Source organism: Astyanax mexicanus, chromosome 5, assembly GCF_023375975.1.
Source record: "Astyanax mexicanus isolate ESR-SI-001 chromosome 5, AstMex3_surface, whole genome shotgun sequence".
In the NCBI taxonomy this organism is placed as follows: domain Eukaryota; kingdom Metazoa; phylum Chordata; class Actinopteri; order Characiformes; family Acestrorhamphidae; genus Astyanax; species Astyanax mexicanus.
The window spans coordinates 19,645,033-19,667,014 of NC_064412.1; the positions used below are offsets into that span (position 1 = coordinate 19,645,033).

Sequence of the window (21,982 nt, forward strand, 5' to 3'; positions counted from 1 at the left end):
AAAGAAGACCAAACCAAGGTGTCTGTGTATTCACTAGCTATACCTTTAACAGACTATTAGATGTTATTTTCCATTTGAAAGTATGTGGCACTGAAGTAAACTTAATGGGGCGTTTTCTCAGACAGGAATTTAGCTTATACAGCATTCTGTATAGAGATTTTTTTGGAAAGAAAAGTATATCCTGGTCTATCACTAAGCCAAATCCCTGTCTGGGAAACTGCCCCAACATCATATAGCTTTAAAATGACACTCATCCCAATCACAATTCAAGTGTTCTTTTAATGGACACCAGTTCCCCAGAGCCAGATCTTAGAATGTTTCTAATATTTGTGTGTTTCTTTCGCTTGGCACCTTGCCAGTGATTCTCATTGCCCTCTGCTTGGAGTGTATCTCCGAAAAATCTCTGTTTGAAGGGTCATATATATATATATATATATAAAACACCCCCTACCTCTTCAGCCTAACAAAACTTAATCTGTATCCAGGAAACCAGATTGTTGTGGTTTTATGGTCTTTCCATGGTACATAACATAAAGAGTTCCACTTCAGAATGCATTGTGCCACAATGCAAGAACTGAAAATAAACCTTAGCAAATTTGTGTGTGTGTGTGTGCGTGTGTGTGTGTGTGTGTGTGTATGTGTGTGTGTGTGTGTGTGTGTGTGAAGCTCACTTCTCCAACAACTTGCATACCTGGCAAACGTGATGAAAATGGGTTTTAATATATATTTGAATGTGATCTCATTTACAATAAAACAACATGCCACGTTTGCAGTCATTGACCATTCTTTTGGCATCATAAAATTCAGTGGTACTTTGAGACATACAATGATTGGAAGACTTGAAAAGAAAACAAGAAAAAAAGCTGCAATCAAAGAGCAAGCAATGACAAAAGTTTTTTTGGTAAAACTCAGCACTCGAGGTTAAGAGACAGGGAAAAAAAATAGCTAGAGGAAAAGGATGACTGAAATTGAGGAATCAATAAGAAGATAGAGATAAGGAGAAACGTTCTTGGCCAGAAACAGAAATGCTCCCTTTTATGATGATATGCAGAAATCTGCCTTATCTCAAGTAACTACTTCACAGGACAGTAAAAAAACACAACAATCCACATCATGCCCCACTTAGCTTTCACACAGTCAGACTGGACTGTAGATAAAAAATCCTTTATGCACACTGGCAGGGTATGTGTCTACTGCATTTACATCCACAGTACTTGTGTGTACATGCATCGGGTGGGTTTTGTCACAGCATTATGGTAAAATTAAAATTAACATTAGATCATTCATCCTTTGACGCAGCTGACGTTGAAAGACTGGCCATTTTCTGCCATGCAAGAATGCAAAGGGTGCTTCTTATCCCATTCAGAGGTGAGGTCATGCAAGTGTATGGTACAGGGGACATCAGGGGAACTGGAGTCGACCAGAGGACCAGTAGAGAGGTTCAGGCATGACCACATAGACGCTACAGGAGGGACACAACCACTGGCTCCAGAGCCACTCTTCAATGCACTGAAAGAGAGGACGCTGAGTTATGATTTGTCCAGGCTCTACACAATAATGACATACAAAATGTTGACACATGTAAAAGGACATAATCTTTGTAATAGAACTGGACTATTCCTAATGCTAGATACTTGCTAGTCACATCAAGGCCTGAAGTGTTACAGTATGGAAACACCTACAGCTGTATAAGTTGTGGGGTGTTATCTTGTAAGATGAAGCCAATTAACAGAGTTCGAGTAAGGACTGGTTAGTGTGTGCCAAATGAAAGGGACATTCCATGGTTTCATTGACATGGTCTTATTCTCATCTCCCATGGCAATGTGTATTAAGTGAAGTAGCAAGTAAATAAAAGTAATGGGTAGGTTTTCCGATAAAGTGGGTAAATATAACCACTTCAGCTTTGTTAAGCTGTATTTCTTGTTCTTTTTTTCTACAGGGGTTGACCAATGAAACTGAAACACCTATAATAATAATAATACAATAATTTATTGTCCCGACAGACAGTTCTGGTGGAAACAGGAGAGTAGAGGTGCACGTTGAATTCTGCCTTGATTTGGGCAGCCGTGGTTTAATGTTTTTTGGATACAATCCAGGTTAGCACCCAAACATCCCTTTCAGACAGATTCCTCTTGCGTCCACAGTTAATCCTGTTGTATGTGGTTCATCCTTCTTGGTGGTATGCTTACATTACCCTGGATACCGTGGCTCTTGATACATCACAAAGACTTTCTGTCTTGGTCACAGATGCGCCAGCAAGACATGCACCAACAATTTGTCTTCCTTTGAACTATTTGAAATCTTTTGGGTATGTTACCCATAATGTTGTGTGCATTGCAATATTTTGAGCAAAACTGTGCTCTCACCCTGCTAATTGAACCTTCACACTCTGTTCTTACTGGTGCAATGTGCAATTAATGAAGATTGGCCACCAGGCTGCTCCAATTTAGCCATGAAACCTCACACACTAAAATGACAGGTGTTTCAGTTTCATTGTCCAACCCCTGTATTTCCCAGTTTTCTGATCTTCAGCATTCTGACTTTAGTGGTCTTGGGTGAGTTTCTGGGTCAGGGTTATGTATGTGATTGTCAATTCTGTGAAAATGCCTGATAAGACAGGTCAGTATGTGTCACAGTCAGTTATTTCAAATGTGTTGTCTGCATTTCATACCAGTTCTTAAAAAAAGTTCTTAAAGACATTCATGTGGTTCACTGACATTGTGTGAAAATTTGCTAGAAGTAAAATGTTAAAAATCTTCTTCTCACATTGTGATAAAAAAGCAATTGGACAAGCATTGATTTTGTGCTACGGTGACTAGACATCCAGCAGCCACCAGCTAATTTCCAGCATGTTCATGCTGATGTCATCTCATTTCTGCACTGACCCCTTATGTCTGACCCCTTTTGCTGACCTTAATATTGCCCATTGTACTTATCTACATACTTAGCCATAAACCTTCTATGTTGAATTTGTTTAAAAACAGTGGTTGAATTTATATATTAGGATATGTAAACATTTTTATATTATAATTGCAATGTCTACATATTTTGGGTAATTAAAAGTCAACTATTTTTTTAAGTAATACATTAATGTATATTTATAATGAGTATCATTAATGGAAATTTAATGTCTTAAAATGACAATCATATTGTACAAAAATAGTTTATTATGGCGTATAGAACACTACTGTTGAGGCAGTTTCACATATGAGAGAGAAATATTTTTATTAAAATGAAATTGTACAAAAAGATTTAGATAACTTAGCCCCTTAAAGAGGTGCAAAGGAAAAATAATTCCATGGATGAAAAGGACTAGAACTTTTTTACTAATTAAAATGGTATAATACACTGAGAAAAGTAATGCATTGCAATTACTTGATTCATTTCCACATGAAAATATATATAAAATATATTCAGTCAATCCCCAATTCTATCCAAAAATAAACACAAAGAAAAAAAGTCAAAGGATGTGACATACTAGAAATGAATCAAGCAAGTTCAACACATCACTTCCTCTGTTTAATGGATTTTCACTAAATTGTGGTATGTACATGTTCTGGGTATTCACAGTCTTCCGATGGAGGTGTATCAGCGTTGTCTGCGTAGGGAGAGTTTTCGACGGGGAATACGGTACTCTTCTTGTCCAGAGCAGAATGGCACCTCCTTCCTGCGATCACACACACCAGTGGAACTCCCGCTGCGTGGACGACCACCCGGGTCTGACCTCCTCGCCTTCTCAATCCACCAATCAGAGATAAGAGATGTAGTAATACTGCTGGACTGGAAGCGCCCAGGAATATACACTACAGGCCAAGTATTTAGAAGCAGCTTTACCTTTAAGCAAATCTTTTTAAAACAAGAATAAAAAACAACAACAACTCCTATTTATTAATAATAGATTTAAGTGATGGACTGGGGATGTTCAGTGACTCTGTTTTTTTGTATCCATCCCAGTGTATTCTTCATGTCTGTTTTTTGGAAGGTTTTTTTATGAGGGTCCCTTTGTTTTCATGGTGTATTTGTAGTCAGAAATACAATTATTTACCAGTGACTGTATTTTCCCAATAGGGATCTTTATACAACAATCACTTGAGACACATTCACTGCACTCAGGTGATTTTTATTTCACTCTCAACTGTAAGAATACTACCACTAACTGCTAGTGGGGTAAACAGATAAGCAATCACTCCCTATGAAGTGTACTATGTGTTTGATACATTTTGGCTTTGACCCTATTTTTTAGTCAGTTTGGCTTTCACGGAAATAATGTGAATCTGGCAGTAGTTTCTTATATTCCATGAAATTATGGACTCTTGAGGAATGTACATATAGAACTGCCTAAAAATCAACTATGATGTGATGTAAGAGTTTATTGTAGCCCTAATCACATACACCTGATTCTCATATTATGATGCTTGAATAATATTTTCCATATAAAACTGCTGTGTTAATTTTAGGCAGATTTGCTTAACTGTAAAATCAGTTGTTTGCTTCCATATGTTTAGCCTGTAAGTGTATATATAAATAATGCAGCTTTAGACTGAAAGCTTAGAATAGATTTTCTTTATCTGGGCAACATGCAGGTCAACGAGGAGTACACAAGCTCTGAGACAGGGTTGTCTTCCGACTCTTCATTTGTGAGATATCAAAAATGTAAGATGAACGCCAGCATGCAGCAAGCAGAGGAAAAATGATGATTCTGACACAAGGCTTGTTTTTTTACTGTTAGTGGGTGAGTTAGTGAAATTAAGCGTTTGGTATGTTGTGCATGCAGTAGCAAAGAAACCTCTCAGTGGTTTGACGTGCAGTAGAATATTGTAGAATATTGCATCTCTTGTCTCTTACCTCTTTGTGAAAACGATGGGAGCAGTGAAGTTCGAATGCTCCTCCTATCCCACCTCCTCCATTGCACATTTCTTCATGGCAGATTAAACAGACACTGTCTGCATCACTCTGAAACAGAACAGTATCAGCAGATCTGTTATTAATTCATGTTGCTTTTTGCTGAAGTAAAAAGTCATTTTAAGCTCATGTTCTGTTACCAATTTGGTGCTAAGGTTGCTGCCTCTGAACTAATGGAAGTGGCTAAAGTTTGGGATTAGGAGAATTCAATCCATGAGATTTTATTATCATTTAAATTATAACATTTTTGTATTTTAATAGCTACACAGTAGGAAACCTGTCTTTTTTCTGGTTATACGTCTTTAGAACTACACATTTTCTTCCCCTCCGCTCCACTTTTTTTTTGTTGTACAGCATGCAATAAGCATAAGTTTACATAACCTTTTACATAACCAGTTTATGGAGAGCCTCTACACTTTTTATTTCCCCTGTCATATCAGAAAATGACCAAAAATCATTAGAAGAAACCTGCGATGGCGGTCCTCAATAAATCAGGATAAAATGAATAAAACGCCTAAAAACTCACAATAAAAAATGTTGTCCAGAATATTCTGTTACATATAAAAAGAAGAAAAATGTATTTTGCTAAAAAGCAAAAAAACATACCTCTGTTTTTCAAAATTTCTACAGGGCTAGCATTACTCCTACTTAGTGCTGACTGGTTGGAGAGCTGATGCTGTAATTAAAGCCACAGCGCATTTAAAAGTTTTATAACTGGAGCTAAATAGCTTTAAAGATGATGTCTGCAGTCCTGAAATGTGATCTTTTTCTGTGTTGAGAAAATTTGTAAATTTTTCAGTATATAAATAAGGCAAACATGAAACTATGATTTTGTTTAAATGTTCCATATAAACTTATTCATTTTAGGACTTATTCAATGTTCAATTTTTGTTGCCCTCTACTGTCTGATAAATAACATTCTCTTCCCCTTTGTAAAAGTTATTCCACATTACCTCACAGCTCAGCTAAGCTACAGTAGCAGAGTTAACCACCACACACTGCTTAACTTGTGTGTTGAGGTAAAGCTTACTAGAATAGTTACAGAAATATCTTTGTCTAACATTCTTATGTAAAACGTGCACAGAAAATCTACTTTATAGACATTTGAACTTGAGCATGATGGCTAGATATCTTTATTTCAATTTTTGCCAAAAAAGATGTGTTAACTGTATACTGTGTAAACACAGCAAAATTACAATGAAATAAAAAATTCAAAAATTAGCATGGCTAATTCAAGTGAACTCATAGATTAATGTTTATTTTAGGTAAATAATCTTAATATTGGTTTAAAAATGCAGAAGCTCTATTTACTTCTTTAACCAATCAATTTGAAAAAAGTAATTTAATAAATGTTACTATTAATTAGGCCTTGGGTTGCGCCTTGTTGTCCGCAGCTGTAAGGTTATACATGATTATCGTTATTTACATTCAGAAAAATTACATAGCAAAGTAGTAATACATTATGTTGCATGCAGAGGCTCTTAGAGAACTTAACTTTGTATGATAATATCTCCTTGAATTAATGCAGAAAATGTGTTTCTCAAATTTAACAGGTCCCCTCACTCACCAGAGACATGACCTTCTGTTTTCGGAAGCGCAACATTCTCTCAAATGACTCGGCCAGCTCAGGGATGGTGCTAATGCGGCTCTCTGGTCCTGCTTTTGTCCGGCTGCTTTCATCTGAGGAGACACGGCGAGCGTGAGGGTGAGGTTGCACCTCTTTCTCCTCACGGTTCTTTGGGTGGACAGGTGCTGGAGGCATGGTGGCAGCATGGAGCTGCTTCACCCTCATGTTTTCCAGCTGTGACTGAGAGAGAAAAAGACAGATTTATATTCATATCTGTCCATCTATCCATCTATCTAGGGCTTAATTAACCAGTTAATAAACAGATGTGAAACAAGACAGATTCTAGATTGCACACAATCAGATTTTTTTAGAAGACATAAGTTGAAAAAAATGATTCTTTTCTTTAAACCTGAGAGTATTCTGGTCACTACACTCCAAAATATACAGGATTGTATATAGGTGTTGTATAAAAACCCAAATGCAAGAAACTAAAGTAGCAAAGCAGCAGCATATTTATTTAAAATTGACTAATTTGCAAAAGAAATGTTATAAAAAAAATTGACATGTAATCAGTCACTCCACGTTTTGTATCTTTTTCATGATTTTTGCAGTCAAAATAAAAACAATATACTGTAAGCTTTAACTTAGGATAACGCTGTAGTAGGTTATGTAATTATATTTGAACCCAGTGACCCAGTATAAACTGAGAGAAGCACTTTACTTAAAGGTCATTGTTGGTGCTTAACCTGTTGTATTGGTTATGATACAGTCAGCTTGTTTTCAAAGGCTGCATAGAGAGCGCTAAGTAGCCAATATGTTTCTTAACAATGTGCCAAAAATGTCCTTTCATGTTATACATCAAATCCACCCTCTTATTAACAGCTTACTCAAGAAACAGTAATCTGTTTCTTGAGTAAGCATTAGCAATAGGGTCAAAAATCATAAAAGCCAGCGCTTAAGTATTTACCTTTAGATTCAAAGGCTGAACTTCTGCCTCCCTCTAATGGAGGCCAGAAAAATAGCCAGTACTTGAAACTCTTATTGGTGGTATATTCAGTTGCTTGTGGTGTTTTATCCTGGTTGAATGAGATCTAGTTTATTGCAGCTAAAATGTACTCTCCAGCTGTGGAGGTTAACAACAAATTGCACATCTAAGCAGATGCTGTGCAGTAATTGACTGTAGTTAAAATACAGTTTTGCATGTGACTCCTTTAATTATAACAGCCATATGATTTTATCCAAAATAGTCAAATGGACTGTGCATTAAAATTTTGGATCAAATGGTGGGGTCAAATCATATTATAGTTTTATAAAAACTTATCCTCAATTTACAATACATTAATATAGTCACTGTTTAAGCCGGCTGTTATCCATTTTTATGACTTCTTTAGTGCCAAATCAGACGATCATTCTTGAATTGGTCACTGCATATTGTCGCTGTCAGCAAAAGCCTTTATCTTATGTATCTTCAGTTTATGCCATTTGTGTGTGTTTTTAACTAATTGGACCTTGGCAAGTTTCTGCAGCGCTGCTAGCAGATGACTATATAGGTCTCAAATATTGCAACAAAACCACATTAAATCCAGTGTTATAAACTTTTGATAAACATGTTGTCAGTTTCACATATTTATGGGACATGTAAAAATGACATGTCTTCTGGAGTAAGCAGAGGAAAGACATTTAACACCTCTAACTGGATACCCCTCTCAGAGTATATCACTGAGTCCAATACAGTGAGTACTAGAACTAAGCACAGCTAACACTGCAACTTTGAGAAGAATGTGTGAACAAAAAGTCTCCTGAGACATCAGAGATCAACATTTCAGAATGTTTGTGTTAGAGTAAATAAAGACTGTATTAATCCATGTAATCGTTTCATTTTTGCCATTCTGTTTGCTTAATCACTTTTACAGACCTCATAGCAGCCCATTATGTGATATGTAGTAGTTATGCAGTACCTGGCTTGGCTATTTAGTGTTTTATTAAATTAAATCAGGTGGTATACATGGTATACACTGGCATTCCAGAAGTCATTGGAATTTCAGTCATTGGTCAACAGTATGTAAAATAGTTTTCAGTGAAACTGAACATTGGCCATGAGTTTAAGGGAGATCCTGTCACCTGGCTAAGATTGTCTGTTTGGATAGACAAACAACTCAGAAAACACATCCACATATACAGCTCTGGAAATGGAATGGAGGAAGATGGATGATCACAAGCCATCAAACCAAGCTGAACTGCTTGAATTTTTGTACCAGGAGTGGCATAATGTTATCCAAAAGCAGTGTGCAAGACTGGTGGAGGAGAACATGCCAAGATGCATGAAAACCAGGGTTTTCCTCCAAATATTGATGTCTGAACTCTTAAAACTTTATGAATATAAACTTGTTTGTTTTCTTTGATCTAAATGCTCTGCATCTTTTTTGTTATTCCAGCCATTTCTCATTTTCTGCAAATAAATGCTCTAATGACAATATTTTTATTTGGAATTTGGAAGAAATGTTGTCCGTAGTTTATTGAATAAAACAACAATGTTCATTCCAATGTTCTTTGGAAAAAATTGATCAGACGTGACACTGTTCATATGTCCCATAACTTTTGGCATGTTAACATAAAAGCAGTCAAAGAAATATGTCTTAATAAATCACATAGTCAAAAACTTAATTATTACCCAGCTGTTAGATAGTGTTTGCACAGCTTGCTCTGTGCTTTATATCTGCTTGTGTGATAGAGACAGACAGAGATGCCATAGCCTGAGGGAGACTGCGTGACAGTGCTGGCACTGCTAATGTGAGGGCAGCATGCAATATTACCCACAAGCTCAGCCTCCATCACCTTATCTGGACACTATAGCTGCACACTGCTACTCATAGTCATATATTTCCAGATGTAACAGGAGAGATAGAGCTATAGCTTTGGAAATCCAAATTCAATCACTGCTATTTATGTATACATGCACTGGCAAACGGATAGGTGATATAATTACTCTATCAATTAATTATATGTTAACATATTATACCGACACTGCATGCTTTCTTATTGCAGTATTAGGTTGCAATAGTAAAATGCCTGCCCACTTTATTCACTCACATAAAACATCTCTGTAAAACTGAACTAGAATGAACTGGGTGAGAGAGTGAGAGGGGAAGAGAGTGGATACTGATGTGCAATGGCAGGAATGTGATTGATTATGGGTCACTGCTTTTGATCAGATGGCATGACTGAAATCTGAATGACTCTCAGCAGACATTATGCAATATTCACAGCTTATTCTGTTTATAGGAGAATTAATTTTTACTGTCTGTCAAATTGTCATAAACCACTGCATAATGCATGCAGTTTAAGGTATATGCTTATTTTTTATGGATTCTGTAAATAAAAGTGGCAATACAATTTATACCCTACATTTTACAGTGCTTTCCCAGATGTTTTGGTGGGGGAGGGCTGTATCTCTGATACTGACTGTGTAATTAAAGCACATTTCTCCATTACTGTTTTGGTAGTGTACACTGCTATTCAAAAACGAAGAATCGTGGCACCACTTTAAAATAAGGCTCCTTTATAAAAAGTTTATAAATAGTTTAGGAGTGTATTGATGTTTTCATGTATTGATGAAGGAGTGTTTTAATGTTTATTATTTAAGTTGTAAATACATAAAATATTGAAATAATATACATTTAATATGTTATTATAGTTAAATAAATACAGTTATTAACAGGGATGTTAATGATGACTATTGGAAAAGACAAAGTAAGATAAGCATCTAGTAAAATCTGAGGTTTAACAGTATAGCAAGCCACTGTTGCCCTCACTATTTATGTGTTGTAACTGCCATTAATAAACTCCTTTGTGAACTATTTAAAAAAAGCCTTTATACAGAGCCTTATTTTAGCGTGGTACCTGAATTTTTTGTTATGTCATTAAATAATTTATTCAGTTGTCTACGTTTAGTCATTAGAAATATACTTTAGATTTAAGGTATTTGAAATCTATGAAGATGTAGAACAATACTGTTATTTGTTATCTGTTTATTCAAGGCAGAAACAGTTTTTAGTAAAGTAAACTCAGTAGGCCATGTTCACTATTCTGAAGTTGTGAATTTGTGTAATGTCAACTTAATTACACAATTAGTACAATACATTTCATTAACTGAAATACATGTAATAAGTATTATACATGATTACACATGTGTAATGTTTAATGTTTGCATTCAGTTCAGGCAACAATTTAGCAAATCATTTGAGCTTAACAACTTAAACAGTTTAAGGCAATTGTTTTTTGGTTTTTATCATTTATGCTCACTTAACTCATCAGAATTTACAGTGTGAAGTTTGTTATGGTGGAGAAAATGAAGTATTAGTTTGAGAAACTGGCCAATTCAAATTTGGCCATTTTTCTCCATAGCTGGTCTGAGCTTTGCATCTCACCCTATAGTGCATTAGCCTCCTGTTCCCTGCCAATCCCAGTTTTCATCCCTCCCCATCCCAACCCTCTAACCTCTTCCCCCTGGTGTCGCTGGCTCCCTACCATGCAGGGCAAAGAGGCGCGGCGGTCAGCAGTGTTGCGAGCAGGCCTGCGGAAGCTCCTCTTCCTCTCTTTGGCCGACTCCTCCCCAGCTCCGTGTCCCCAGTAGCTGCTCATCCACTTGGTGAAGTTCCCATCATCATCCTCATCATTGTCCATGATGATGGCGGGCAGGAGCCGCAAAGACAGCTTGAAGGCTGGTGTGTGTGGAGCTCCCTAAGGGGCTCCTGACCTGTGGGAGGAAAAAAAACTGGCCTGCTGCTGGCCAGGGTAATCCGAATCGAATAGCTGAACCTGTCTGATGCTGGATTGACCAGAACCTGAATGGATGAGCTGTGGCACTCTCTCTGGGCTCTGGAAAGGATGGACCAGACCTAGGATGAGGATGGACCAGACAGGGCAGGGCGAGATGCTGTAATTAGATCCCCAGAGTTGGTTAGGTGAGCTCAGTGTGTAAGCTGGTCCGAAAATACACAAACACACACTTGCACAGTTCTTGTCCAAGTCTTTAAATAAGCGAATCCCCTGTAATCTGTTTAGCATCAGAGCAGGAGGGAGGGGGTTATGGGAGAGGGAGAGAGATGTAGGACTATCATAGGATAGGAGGGAGGGAGAGAGAGAGTGGGTATGTGGTGGGGAAAGGGAGGGGGGGTCTACTGATGTGTGGATGAAAGAATCTGAATGGGCGGGGTATATGTGTTGGTATTGTGTTTGTATGTAGGCAGTGGTGGTGCTGGTGGGGGGGGTGGTCTGCTTTTAAAATCTTTCCATTACAGACCTCAGGCCTAGAGGGCCCGTTCACGCCCACACATACAACACACACATATACAGTCACACACACACAGAAACACTAATTTTCCCATTCTTTCCACTGGTTGAGCACATGAAACCTGCCAATAATTATGGACCCCAGCAGTGAAGACCAGTTTGTGTAGGGTATCTTATGGCATCACTCATTCTGCCACAACTGTAAACACACAGTAGTACTATACTGCTAGTACTGTTAAAGCCTTTTACTGTACATTACAGTCACACAACTGGGTCATACCATAGGCTACATAGCAAATAATGATATCTGATATCTCAATGAATTCCTAGCAAGTACCATTAAACACTTTTTAGAAGCAGGACTAGGAGGATGGTTCTGTAAAGTGTGCTGACTCCTACCAGCTGATACTGGCATTAGAAGCTTTTTTTCTTTGTAGCTGGTGTATTTTGGGCTGACCCTGTTTTGGAGAAAATGACAAACCTCCCTTCATAAAAAAGCAATCTGGGGCACACGGCAGCCTCCCTGCAGCTCTGTCTACTGTCCTGCTCCAGTTGTTCATACCACCATCCCAGAGGGCAGCAGAGTATGCAGAGACGTGTGTAAAATGGAGCACCTGTTGTGTGTCATGCTGAAGTGGTAGACTATATGAACTCTGGGTCACATAAATGTGTCATTTAGTCTGGTCCTGTGAGAGGTATTTATGCTGCCTTTAAGTTGTGTCGGAAATATTGTATTAACAAGATGAGTGCACACAAGCGCCACCACAAACTCGTATTTAACTGTGGGAAACTGGGATTTTTCTGTGAGCCTCGGTTTGCTGAGTTGAGGCATATGAATAAAAATGCTGATTTAACAGCAACTACAGGGTATTTGTTAGTAGTCTCCTCTCATCCACACGTAAAATGTTAGATATTTACATGCTGATGGCGCTTCTACTGGATAATTTTATTACTCACATAATGCGTATTTTTTGCACTTCATTAGTTTGTTTTGTTTACAACCCCAAGTGTAAGGTAAGTGTACAACCCCACATAAAAAAATGGTTAACTTGATTTCTTTTGGTAATAAAAATTTGCTTCTGCATTTCAGGCCTGCCAAACAGTCTTAAAACAAAAGTTAGGACATGGGAACAAAAGACTGCAAAAGTAAATAAATTGCTCTTTGTTGGCATGAGAAAACAGAAATTATAAGAAAAAAAACAGGGGGTTTGAGTTGTTTTCGACCAAAAACGCTTCAACAGAAATGATGCTGTTCTTATGATCTCCAAAATCTGAGGCAGACTTGAAGGTAGCATTAGTTACATATATCTAAAGCCCTATCTGGATGGGGTTAGTTTCTCAGGGGGTCCTGGGGTGTTTTTTTCTTTTATGGGGGTCCTCTGGGATTTTATTCCTATTCGGAACGACCATGAATGTGTTACAGGCTAAATTAACTCCGTGGTCCTCCGGTAATTGAAGTCCTGTCCTTACGCACATCTCCGAGATTCTTCACCTCATGTTTAATAAAATATCTTTTTGTCCACTGCCACGCACCATAATCCATGTAAACACAACAGCGAATGGAAATGGAAGAGCTACTGAACGTGATGTCATGTGCCCGAGAAAGCCAAAAAACTCACTGGTCCTCCTGTTTTTTCTATTGCAGTCCAGATGCAAGAGTTTTACCACTAAGTAGAAGTGTGAAATATTCTTACAGACGTCCCCCTGAGGAACTAATCCCATCCAGATTTATAAGGATTTAGATAGAATATTGTGGTGTCCACAATTTTGTATGTATTTTGTACGCAGCACCCATTTTGTACAGTGTTTACCGTGAATGGACCAGCAGTCTATGGTTACTTTGAACGGTTACTTTACATTAAAGGACCAGTATTTATTATATTTTCTGTACTAACATGCTAAGCACTAGCATTTCTTGGCAGCAGTGCCTCAGTCAGTATCTTTATTTTTGAATAGTCTATTATGGAGCAGAAAAATCTGTTTGTGTTTATGACTCTATTTCCAAAATCCTATTTCCAAATCCTATTTCTACACCATGGGTGCCAGGCATGGAACACATTAGCAGAGAAGACAGCATGATGCAGCCTCTCTATAGTTCTTATAGCTCTATAAAGCATAGACTGAGAAAATGTGAGTCTATCTTGGCAATAGCCCAGAAGGACTACAAACAGGTGACAAACTTACTCATTTTATCCTAAATGGCTAAGCATTGCTTAAACATATCAAGGTAATTTATCACAACCAAAAGGGCTTACATTTGGTCATCAGGGTCTACTAATACCAAAGTGTGAATTTTCAAAGCATTTTTGGGCTTTGGTGTGCGGTTTATCAAGCTAGCCATCAGTTGACAAGTTATGTAAAATCCACATGAGCTGGTTATCTGGTTTATCTGTACCTGATCTCACTTAAGCCCTTACAGCAACTCACATCAATATTAAAACATTTAGTGTAGGCTGGTACTGCAACACAAGCTTTCTCTTTTCTACTAATTAATACTTAAAATTGATTTTGGAGGTGGGATGAATATGTGTCTACTAACATTTGGACACATCATATAGAGATACTGAAACAGTATATAAACTCTGTTTGGAAGAGATGTGGGAGTGCTGCAGTGTGTGACATGTCCTCATTGGATCAGTGAGTTCCTTCACCTGTTCTGACCCATTTAGGCAGAGCTTAGACTCTCACTTTAAGTTCATCTTAGGGTAGAAATACTCAAGATATTCTCAATTAACTCATCTGTCTTGACTTTTGTCCATGTTAAATATATGAGCCTGTATGTAAGCCTGTAAAGTGTGTGGGTTATTTAAATGTTGTTCAGAATAAAAAACACTGTGCAACCCATGAAAGAATCTGCCACTGCTGATGCCTTCACTCTGTGTATAAAAGCATTGGGATTAATACTGTGTATCGTAAAAATGTTACATGCGTAACTTAAACAAAAAGAAAAAAAAATCTGCTGAGCATACTGGAAGCTCCCTCATGAGCTCCTAACCCTTACCCAATACTCTGTGCCACCAAAGTATTGACAAACACACATACAGTGATTTACAGTGTAGAGTGTTATTAGTCTTATTTCACCATCATACTCCAACATCCTCAAAGCAATTGTACAACATTTAGTAGAAAGCCTTTTGACCGGAAAGTATCAACATCTACTCAAAATATATTACGCAGTAAATGGGAAAAGCAAGGTCAACAGATATACATAGTAATCACTTGTAACTGGACTTTAGTTAGAGGTTTAGTTGGGGTCACCACACACAAACAAACACATGTTCACTATTGGCTCCTACATATAGGGATAATGGATTTAGAGTTGGAACAGAAGAAAGTGCATCTAAACATAGTCTCAGACCTGGGGATGATCTATCACACAAGCACTCTTCCTTAAATTGGAGCATGTAGGACTATAATTGTCTCAGCAAGCCGTGGCCTCTGTGGAGGTTTACCTAAAGCCTGAGAAAACCTCTTGACACAGTTCACAGCACTATTACCTCATGCTCTGCTGCAACACACAGCAAACTGCCCAAAAAAAGAGAAATAACCTTGTGGCCCTCATAAATTACATTCAGACCTACATTATAGTTTAAACTGACCAGTACGTCTGGCCTCAGTCTGGAAAATATTACAGACTTTATCACAACCAGACTGTATTGATGCAGGCCCTCTGACATGTGCATAATCGAGACATGAGCCCTGACCCTGTCAAACCACGACTTTTTTATTAAGCACAAACATGGATTGATTGTGTCTCGTGTTCTGGCTGATAGCTACGATTGACTAGAGATGTCCATGCCTGAGTGCATGGTGTATCGGATTGATATTTTGCATGTGTCAGCTGGAGGCTCTAGATACAGTATGGAGGGCAAAATGATTGTCTTCTAAAGGATTGCATTGCAAAAGTGATGCACTGAAATTTGATTTAAATGTATGTATAATTTCCATAATCCTTATTTCTATTATATACAGCACAGCTATTGCTAAAAATAAACTGAAGGGCTGAAGTTGATTAATGTAAGATACAGTATGTAATTACTATGAAATTCTTATACAGTTTGATTCATTGTGGATAATGTGCTCAAATAGTTATTGAAATGGTCAAAAGCCAAAGATTACATTTTAATGAAAAATTATTATAACAGACATTGTTTGTACCTGTTAAATATATAGATTTTTAGGTTTTTGTTACCTATAAAGAAGCTAAATCTCTCTGTTAGATTAGTTTAAGAATTTTAGCTTTAAGGACTAGGGACGCTTAATGAATATCTAATGTCCACATTAATGTATTTTCCTAAGCATAAACAGAGTAACCTACTAATAAAAAGTTTTTATGAGTATTGGTGTAAAGTTTAAACAGCAATACTGTTATTTGAAAGTGGCGGCTGAAGCTTTTAGATGCCAGCAGGCTGCTAGAGCTCATTAGGGCGGAGGACAGAAGGCCTCAGGGCAGACGGATTGAATGGCTGAGCCTGACTGCTCATACTGCCACAATCATCAAACACACACAGGAATTCAACACACAGAAACTGAAACTAGACTTTATATCATACACTGGTGTTAGAAGGAGAAGATTTTGAATGAGTGAAAATAGTGTTTATTTACCATAATGTAATATGGAAAAAAGTATTATTTTCTTGCAAGAAACTGAAGAATATACTAAAATGTGGCCTAGTTCCAATAATTTGTACATAAATAAAACACATTCTGAAGAGATTAGACATTATAATGTTCTTTTCATATGTTTACCAGCGCTGTATGTTATCTGCACACACTGATAATTTTTTATTTGGAAATTTTGACATTTCTACATTCCAACTTGTTTGTTTAAACATTTAGATTTTATAAAAACTTACATTTATATTTAATGAAAGTCAATGTAAAAAGAGTTTAAATGAATGTGTTCAAAGTATGTAGTAAACTAAAAATGCTTTTAAGAAGAATGAAGAATGTTTTTCATTGGACAGCAACGATATACACTGTGTACTGTGTATACATATCTGATCATGGTTGGTTTTATGCCATAAAAATAATATTTGATTTTACTATACAGTACTACATAAAATAGCATAAATAGCACAAGCTCTAAATATGTGAATAGAAACATTTAAACGGTGTCCAAATCTGGAGTTTCTTTTACATCAATTCTGTGGTTCAGGAGTTGCATTGACTTAGCTAGCTCATATTTTACGATACACAAGGTGCTACTTGCAAAAGTAGTAAGTTAATATGACTTAAAATGTTGTCTGACAAGTCCTAATGGGTCAGGGTAGAAAATGTATGTTTAAAGAGAACCATTCTCTTTAATTGTTTATTAATTGTTACCTAATTTTAGCAGTCTGTTCCTTTAGTTAACAATAAAGGGATTTTTTTATATTAATAGATAGTTACTTTAGAGGCTATCCTGTATCTTGGTTTCCAGAAAACACTGCACTGCTTTCCTCTGCTGACAACTTTAATAGAAATGCTGATTTCATTTTCCAGCAGGACTTGGCTTGATTTCAATAATTTTCATTTTTTCTGAGACACTTATTTTTGAATTTTTATCTTATTTATATAATTATCAACCATAAAGATGCTTCAAATAGATCCCTCTGTGAGTAATACTTATGTATAAGATATGAGCTTCACATTTTGATCTGAATTACTAAAAAAGTAACTTCTCAATAATATTCTATTTTTTTTTTGAGATGCACTAGTATTTACCTTTCAGTGGAAAATAATTATTCCAATTGTTGTGTAGTCCAGGGCTGTGTGGAAAACTGTTCCTCTGTGTAAACCAGAGACTGTCTATGGTGTAAACCAACTAACCTAGGACTTTTATTTTGCCCACTGCGTTCGTGACCAGGAAATACTTTTTGCTCCCTGTACTCGTTTGACACTGGGCATTAGAGCGCTGGCAATGCCCTTGTTAGCGAGCAGGCTATCTAATGCCCCCATCAGGAAAGATGAATTACAGTCTGTTTTGAAAGAAGATCCTGAATATCTCAGTCTGCGCCTTTAACTGTTCACAGCGCTATGTTACGAGCTGGAAGTGCTGTTGCCTGGTAAGATACGGTCCCTGTGTGCTAAGCCTCGCTGCTTTAACTCAGCTAAGCTGCTCGTCCAGAGCTAGCATTAACTAACGCTACAGTGGATACAGTCAGTGAAAAACAGCGCCCTGTAGCTCTAGTTGTGGGTGAAGAGAGCACGGATAAAATAGAGAATATGAATATAGCGATGTTGGCAGGTCCTGTGAGGGTGTGTAGTCAGGTTTTGACTGTAGTTTCGCTGTGTTCATTTGCTCCCTGCTTTAATATGACAGCTAGCCGGTGTTTTGTCGAGTTGTGCTACATTGTCAAACCGTGCTTCCCTAGTGTAGCTAACGTATATATTTTAAGGAAAAATGTAGAAGCAACATATTAGAGCCTGATCCCACTATGTGCTATGTGCTATTTTTTATAGTTTAAAACACTGTATCAGGGTAAAGGTAGCTAAGGTAATGAGAGGTAATTAGAAACGGTTTAATTTTTTTTATTATTATATGTATATATATCTAATGACAGCGAGCCCAGAATGTTTAACGCATGCACACACACAAAAAAGATAATAATAAACACATTTATCATTTAAACAAAACGGAAAAATAATTAAAAGGTGTAAGGAAACGCATGCGCAGTGCCTTTAGGAAGCACGTATAGATGGGTGGCATAAAAAGATACAACACCCCGGCTAGCAGTGTCAGCCGTGACTAGAGTAGTTCCTTCACAGCGGCTCATCCATCCACCCACCCACTCATCCACCCACTCTATATAACACCCAGGTGGTTTACTAACTTAACTCATCCAAAATAACATTTTGTTGCCCCTGCCAAACGTCTTTGTACTATAACATTAGCTCGCTAGCTAACACTGGGTTTTATGGGGAACTTGGCTCGTTGGCTAGCGTTAGCTACACGTAGCTATATATGAATAAGAGAGTTAGTAGCTGTTTAGGTAACCTGACAAACCATAGCTGATGTAACATTCAACGTGGTAGCAAAAGTCAGCAAATTAGTATGCTAGGTTTTACTAAGCTAGTTAGTTAACTTAGCTAGATATATTGTAATTTTGCTGTAGAGCTAACTGGTTAGCTTGGTCGAGGCTTGTCAAGCATGGTCATTTACATAGCCTAGGTTAGCTATCTGAGTGAAGTGTGTGTCAGAGCTGGAACATATGCTAGTTTATTCATATTAACCTAGCTAGGTTAGGTTAATTCGATTCTTATTCACAATTCGCAGTTTGACATCTGCCATATGGTTCAGTTTCAGTTTATATGCTGAGAATATGAAGTGTGTCTGAATGTCTGAAGTAAACATGAAATATTCCTTTTTTATTATCACAGTTTATTACTGAAGAAGTAGTGTGGAAATGTATTACTGGAGGCTTAACTTACTACGCTTTGAAGCAATATGTTATTGTGAGGTGAATTTTTATATTGTTTTGGCAATATAGTTTATTAAGCATGTCAATGATATTAGTTCAGTTTAATTAGAAGAATTGAAGTGTATTTTTATTAAAAGCTACTGTATTAAGTTTGGGAGATGTTTTTGAATTGTGGTTTTAATGTATCTATCACTGCGGATGCATTTAGTCATGAGTCGTGACCACTATTGTGTATTTTATCGTGATATAATATTAAGTCAATATTTATGTCATGTTCCTTAGCCCTAATGTGTTGTTAACCTAATTTTAATATTTTAGGTGTTAATATAATTATAATAATGTATGCTGTATGTCCAAATGTTAGGGGAAACCTCTTCTAAATGTATTCAGCTTGTTAAAGTTACATACATTGCCAACTTAACCCTATCCATTCGGGATTAGTTTCTCAGGAGGTGCTGGGGTAATTTTCTCTTCTACAGGGGTCCTTTGTGATTTTGTTCCCATTCAGAACTACCATGTATGTGTTTTTCTCAGATGTCCTCTGAGAAAATTACAGGCTGAATTACCTACAGTTTTTCGCTGAACTCTGTGTTCCTCTGGTAATTTTAGTCCCCTCCAGTCTGGCATCTCTGATTTTTGTCACCTTGCGTTTATAAAATAGGTATTTTTCCACTGCCATGCACTGTGAGTTTTGTCACTGAGTAGAAGTGTGAAATATTTTTCACAAACCTGAGAAACTAATCACAGAGAGAGCTTTACAAGGTTATTCTTATTACAGAGATGTGTTAGTGTTAGGAGCCTTGCCCAAGGACTCTTAGTAGTGTAGCCCATCATAGTCACTCAGACCTGGAATTGAACCCCAGTGTCCCTCATAGTAGCATACTGGCAGGCAGTGATGTTACCACACCAACCACACAGCTCATCTTATCAGTGTGAAGAAGAGTTTCCAATAGAATAGGACTCTCTGGCGCTTGTAAACAACACCCTGAATTGGGCAATAATTGTTATAGTAATGCACAATGTCCTTGTCTGTGGATGAGCATGAGTAAGTTAAGGGGTGATGTGACCTCAATAACGCTCTTGCCAATTTTGACTACAATTAAATTCTTAGAGTAGTGCTCCAAAATCGAGTTGGACAGTAGAGACAACAAGAAGAACTATTTTTTAATATCCTTGCATTTGGATGAAACAATGAATATACACACATACACTTGGAGGACAAAAACAAAGGAAATATTATGATATATTGTAATAAGTGTTTATCATATTACCCCAACAAATAATTCTGTCAGTCCAGTGTCCAACCTAAATTCTTCTTTTCGTTTTTCTTCTCAGCGTGGCTTGCAGGAACCTCCTTCCTTCCAGGATGGGGGTGAGGTTTCGCCTGCCTCTGCAGAAACTGCACCCTTTCTCTCGTGCCATCCACCACCGCTACTCGTCTAACAGCAACCCCCAGAGGCCTCCTCACTGTACTTCTGCACGCCATTACACGTCCCTGTCCAGGCTACCCATGCGCCCACCCAAGTCTCGATCGGGAGGCCACGGCTACCAGCAGCAGCGCTCCTTTTGGGTAGCCCGTCTGGCCGCTAGGCTGCTGAAGCTGCGCTACATCCTGCTGGGCTCTGCTGTTGGAGGAGGATACACTGCTAAAAAGGTAGGCCTTCTGTGTTCTGTCCTTCTTAATGTTTGTATTACTGTTTTTATGCAAATTTCAAAATTGTTTATTCTACATTGTACATTTTTGCAATTAGAACATGTCAGATGGAATCTCAGTAGATTGTATCATGCTGGTGTCAGAAACCTGTAAATAACTATTTTTAATGTGGTTTAATTTTTGCACTTTTTCTTAATTGAAATATAACACGGTAATGTTTTCAAGTTATTGTATCTAAAATCTGCTTGTGAGTTTGAAGGAAGCTGCTTGCTATAAAAAAATGCTAAATTTAACGTTTGACTTTATATTGGCTTTGTACAAGTTTTATTGTTTTGCACAGTTTAACCCCCCTGAGAATAAATGTATTAAAAACATTAGTTTGCATATTTGATCGCTTTATATGGTGCAGTTTTTCTCTATTTTGACACATCTAAAAATAAATAAAACTGAATACAGTTTTACAGTTATTTAAGAAATGTTTTAAACTAATTTGGAAATCCCCATATAAGTTTGAAGAATATGGAGGTTCTATTGTTTTTTATTTGGAAATCCCCATATATATATATTTGAAGAATATGGAGGTTCTATTATTTTTCTTTTTACAAAATTGCACATCCCTACCTTTTTGATGCATTAACTTTTAGAAGGGTAGTTGTTTAAATTATCATGTTTGCTTTTTGTGTTTATTCAGGATAGTTTATTATCTGTGCTTTTTGTCATTAGATTATTTGTTATAAATTGGTTTTAGAACAGAATACAATTGTATTGGTCTTACATATTATGTGGTTATCAATTATTTAAATAGACTGTATTCTGTATTTTGTATTTTGGAGTTGTTACCTCCTATTTTTATGCAAACAAATGCCTTTGTCTATTTCCCATTCTCATAGAAATCTCACCACACCTATCAACACAGAAGATTAAATATGTATTTTAATCCTTAGTGGAATGACTTCTAAATAAGTTACAAGACAATATATGTTATGTTTAATTGCAAACTATGTGGTTTGACCACTCTGCTACCTTGCCTACTTTTGTTTACAAAGTAAATAAATCAGCGCAGAGGCCTAACTCAGGTTATGTAACACTCTGCAGCAGTGTCTGTTATGGGAAATATTGCTTATTATTTCTGATGGTTATTGGATAAATCATTTTATTTAAAGA

The 21,982-nt window shown here is 37.1% G+C and overlaps 2 protein-coding genes across 10 annotated transcripts in view; one reads left to right on the top strand and one right to left on the bottom strand.

The window, feature by feature from the left end:
• Positions 1–697: 697 nt before the first annotated feature.
• On the bottom strand, positions 698–12,522 carry lnp1 (leukemia NUP98 fusion partner 1). Of its 5 annotated transcripts, none has more exons than XM_007249071.3 (5): positions 10,967–12,521; positions 6,470–6,709; positions 4,846–4,953; positions 3,552–3,732; positions 1,419–1,509 (listed from the first exon to the last, which is right to left on the bottom strand). In XM_007249071.3, the coding sequence occupies exons 1-4, from the start codon at positions 11,150–11,152 to the stop codon at positions 3,589–3,591; spliced, it is 678 nt and encodes a 225-aa protein (XP_007249133.2). In that variant the 5' UTR covers positions 11,153–12,521; the 3' UTR covers positions 1,419–1,509; positions 3,552–3,588. The 5 variants fall into 5 exon arrangements, with proteins under 5 accessions (XP_007249135.3, XP_007249133.2, XP_022531542.1 ...); XM_022675821.2 differs by having other exon boundaries at positions 1,434–1,509; positions 3,569–3,732; positions 10,967–12,522; XM_007249073.4 differs by lacking the exon at positions 3,552–3,732 and having other exon boundaries at positions 698–1,509; positions 10,967–12,518.
• Positions 12,523–17,615: 5,093 nt separating this feature from the next.
• opa1 (OPA1 mitochondrial dynamin like GTPase) overlaps positions 17,616–21,982 on the top strand; it is a 50,504-nt gene continuing 46,137 nt past the window's right edge. For 3 of the 5 annotated variants that reach the window (XM_049479085.1, XM_049479086.1, XM_049479087.1), the window contains exons 1-2: positions 17,616–17,808; positions 20,500–20,818. In XM_049479085.1, coding sequence (XP_049335042.1) covers positions 17,780–17,808; positions 20,500–20,818 — 348 coding nt within the window. In that variant the 5' untranslated portion in view covers positions 17,616–17,779. The remainder of the gene's footprint in view (positions 17,809–20,499; positions 20,819–21,982) is intronic. The other 2 variants (XM_049479088.1, XM_049479089.1) reach the window with 1 other exon arrangement.

What these genes read in the sequence shown, in the direction of transcription:
- lnp1 (XM_007249071.3), bottom strand. Translation starts at nt 11,152, where the DNA reads ATGGACAATGATGAGGATGATGATGGGAACTTCACCAAGTGGATGAGC. An exon ending in AGCGACACCAGGGGGAAGAG is followed by an intron (nt 6,710 to 10,966) that starts GTTAGAGGGTTG and finishes TTTCTCTCTCAG; the next exon opens with TCACAGCTGGAAAACATGAG. An exon ending in AACAGAAGGTCATGTCTCTG is followed by an intron (nt 4,954 to 6,469) that starts GTGAGTGAGGGG and finishes GTTCTGTTTCAG; the next exon opens with AGTGATGCAGACAGTGTCTG.